Raw genomic sequence first — 3,999 nt, 5'->3', positions numbered from 1 at the left:
TCATTTTCACCAATGTGAATGACAATGTCTTTCAGCTGTTCTTCCTCTAACCATAGACAACCGTTCATTTAGAGACCAAAAAGAAACCAAGAACATCTACACACATCATAGTTCCTGGTTACAGATTCTTAACCTCTGCGTTCACATAAGTGTTTTCTAACTTTCCACTGGAGAACATTATTGTGCCAAAGAGTGTCCCATGTTATGGTGGTGGTTCAAAGATTTCTGTGGTTTTCCATCCTCTCCTCTGTCAGTATGATGGATTCCTCATACACATCCAGATGAAGACAAAGAATAACACTAAGGGGAAAGTATGTGTAAATGTGTTACATTTAACATTTCATCTGTGACAAAATTGTAAATATGATGAAACATTATAATAGCAACACTGGGAATTATTAACACTTAGTGCACTTAAAAATTAAGATCAGGTTTGCATTAGATTCAATTAGTACAGTGGTAAATTAGATTAGTTAGATTCATCCCAGTGACTAGAATCTTTCGAACCCAATTACCAAAAGGATTCAGAAGTATTCACTTAGTTCGGTGAGTAGTGTTGGTTAAACTACTCAAAAAGTAATTAACAATCTTCAACTGTGTTTTTGAATACTGTCTTAATCTCTTTAAAATGTATTGCATTACTTGTTACTAAATACTTTCTTAACCTTGACCAGCTGAACAATACAGGGATAGTCACGAAACTGCTCTTTAATTCGTTCAAATAAATAATAAAAAATTTATTAAATTATTCTTGAACTGATCAAAGTATTTTAAGAAGGTAATATTAAAAACTTACATTATAACATTAGATGTAAAATTTTGGTGTTAAATCCACTATTGTTTTATATCGAATTGTTCTATAGTCTATACAGTATTTAATGCAAGTACATAAGAAGTAACTGTAATTAAATGACAGAAAAATTAAGAGTAATTCCTTACTTTTAAAGGGAAAAGTGATTAAATTACAGTCATCAATCTTATCAGGTTACTGTATATCGTTACTCCAGTAGATGGCTATAATGTATGCTTTTTTGTGTGTATGTGTTATTAACATGTTACACATTCTGTGACAAACCATCAGGGGAGGACTTACCAATTAGGCAAAGGTATGTGACCGCCTTGGGCCCCCAAAAGCCAAGGGCCCCCTAAAATGCTTTTCATATAGGAGATGCGCATTAAGCACTGACATGCGAATGGTTGCTGTTTGCGGTGTTTATTACTACGACAACCATCCGAGTTGAACGTGCTTTTTGTGTATCCTGCTTGAAGGAGATAAAAATATCATGCATCTGAAGCTGTAATTAAATATTGAGAAACAGTGTGTATTATATGTTTATAATTGTTTTAAATGCCGCTTATTTATGAGGAGAAACCAAGTGGAGAACACATACGCAGTTACTTTATTTGTTGATATAATCCTTAAATGTATAATTGCCTTTTCATTATTTTTTCAGTTTTATTTAAATTTGTAGTTAAAATAACTCAAAATAAATGTATTTTAAAGTTTAGAATTAGACAGGCTTACGCTGGTAACTCATCAGTGGGCTTTCCTCGTCAATATAGGCTATATTTTTTCACACTTTTCTCATTCTATATTTCTGATGCTCCAAAAGCGCCTCCAACTGTTAGAGAATGAATGTTCATTTTCAATAATCCAGTCTGTAGTTTTTGTTCAGACCAATGCGAAAATCCACCCACATAACCCCGTTTTAAATTAATATAACAATTTATACTTCTGACTCACCCCTGGTTGAAACTCTCAGTTGTGAGGTTTATCATTTTATAATTTATTTTGTTTTTGTGAAAACCTGTGTCTCAACTGTAAATCAGTTGCTATTTCGTGGTCTACAACATGAAAGAAAGCCATTATAACATGTACATGAAAAATGTAGAAACATTGGACACAACTATGGGGCACCATTGTGCAGCAGCAAGCATCACAACAAAAAAGGAACCTCAAGGTTGATCAAGGAAAATGTGTGCAAATGTATAGGGCCCCATTCTGCCTGGGACCCCCAATTAGATGCATAGATGCTGCTAAACATTGTAAATGAAAGACCGATGCTCAACATCTCCACAAAGGCTACACACGCAAACATGGCACCTGTTCACAATCACACAGTCACAACACAGCCATCAATAATTCAGAGTTCATGTGAATTGGGAATGTTCTATTTTTTGGGAACACCAGAATTTGTTTGCTGGGAATAAACAAAAAACTGTAACAAATTAAATGAAAATTAATTCTATTCTTTTCTATTCTGTTGAGATTCTTACCTTGCGCCGATCCAGACACTATTTTGGACATCATGGATTGTAGGACAGGAGTTGGCATGATGGACAGCAGCAAAGGCAACCTCACTGCAATGAATAAAACATACACAATTGTTTTACCTGAAAATAGACCAACCAGCCACCCTTTAGAATCTCCATAAATGCCCAAACTCAGTCTTACCCAGGAACATGAGCAGGGTAGACTTGGCAAACGCTGCCATGATGAGGCCGGCTGCCACAGACATCAGCCCCAGCAGGATGATAGGCGTCAGACAGACAGCGGGACAGCAGCGCCACACTGGCGAAACTCACCAGATAGATGGCAGTAGAGAAAGCCAAGCCGTAATCCACCAACACCTCACTCCAACACAGAGGAGTGTTCAGCTCATACAAGATGAAGATGGACATGCCACCCTGCAGGGCTACCTGTGAGGGACACAATCAATCACAACAACAACAATAATAATAATAATAATAATAATCATCATCATCATCATCACAGTTCTTAAATTGGGGCTAATTCCTCATCTTTTTCCTCAATTCCTCATTTTTATTATATATATATATATATAGTACAATAATACATTACTTTTACTGGTAAGTTTTTTTAATGAAATGCTCACAATGAGACTTGATAAAAATACAGTAAAACAGTAATATTGTGAAATATTATCACAATTTAAAATAACTGTTTTTAAATAACTTTTAAAATGTTATTTATCCTTGTGTTGTCAGCTGAATTTTCAGCATCATTACTCCAGTCTTCAGTGTCACATGAACATTCAGAAATGATTGTAATATGCTGATATCCTGCTCAAGAAACATTTATTAATATCAATTTTGAAAATAGTTGGTCTTTTAATATTTTTTTTTATTTAAACCATAATATATTTTCTCAGGATTCTTTGAATAATAGAAAGTTCAAAAGTGCTGCATTTACTTGAAATAGATTTTGACAAATAAATGTCTTTACTGTCACTTTTTGTCACTTTTATTTATTTATTTTGCTGAATAAAAGCTCTCTCTATCAAAATAAATAAATAAAAATAGAAAAAAATAAGTGAGCCCAAACCTTTGAATGGTAGTGTATCATTACAAATATGCTACCTTTTTAGGCCGTATATACTTAATTTTACATATTTTCTAGTGCTCATCTTAATTTCTATTATTAATTTAAAAAAAATTTAACTTTAAAGGTACATTATGAAATATAAAATCGCAATTATGAGAAACAGGCACAATTACGACATATAAAATCACACTGTGAGTTATATATGTAATTATCCATTAAAGGGGTCATGTTGCTTAGAACATTATTTTGTGTATTTGGTGTAATGAGATGTGTTTATGCGGTTTAAGGTTAAAAAAACACATTATTTTCCACATACTGTACATTATTGTTTCTCCTCTATGCCCCGCCTTTCTGAAATGCTTTGATTTTTACAAAGCTCATCGGTCTGAAAAGCAAGGTGTGCTGTGATTGGTCAGCTATCCAGTGCGTTGTGATTGGCCAAATACCTCAAGCATGTGACGGAAGTGTTACACCCCTTACCATTGTGCTGCCATGTCCGGCCGGAGCAATGATTCAAAAACATTAAAACCCATTATAAACGAGGCATTTGTTGCATCCAGTGGGGACATAATTACGGATTATAATGACTTATACTGTCTTTTTACGCGTTGCATTGCATCGCACTGCGTAAACATAAAACCATGTCTGCATTT

General features: G+C 34.2%; 1 protein-coding gene across 1 annotated transcript in view; it reads right to left on the bottom strand.

Moving 5' to 3' along the window:
• Window positions 1-150: 150 nt before the first annotated feature.
• The window catches only part of slc46a3 (solute carrier family 46 member 3), a 6,089-nt gene continuing 2,240 nt past the window's right edge, over window positions 151-3,999 (bottom strand). Inside the window, 5 exon segments of the mRNA XM_071582308.1 lie at window positions 151-317; window positions 2,007-2,104; window positions 2,278-2,361; window positions 2,456-2,535; window positions 2,537-2,700. Coding sequence (XP_071438409.1) covers window positions 216-317; window positions 2,007-2,104; window positions 2,278-2,361; window positions 2,456-2,535; window positions 2,537-2,700 — 528 coding nt within the window. The 3' untranslated portion in view covers window positions 151-215.

This window comes from Sinocyclocheilus grahami, unplaced genomic scaffold (assembly GCF_001515645.1).
Source record: "Sinocyclocheilus grahami isolate Dianchi unplaced genomic scaffold, SAMN03320097.WGS_v1.1 scaffold581.1, whole genome shotgun sequence".
Classification (NCBI taxonomy): Eukaryota; Metazoa; Chordata; class Actinopteri; order Cypriniformes; family Cyprinidae; genus Sinocyclocheilus; species Sinocyclocheilus grahami.
Note: the sequence above shows the minus strand (reverse complement) of the source record. Positions and strands in the feature narration are given on the sequence as shown.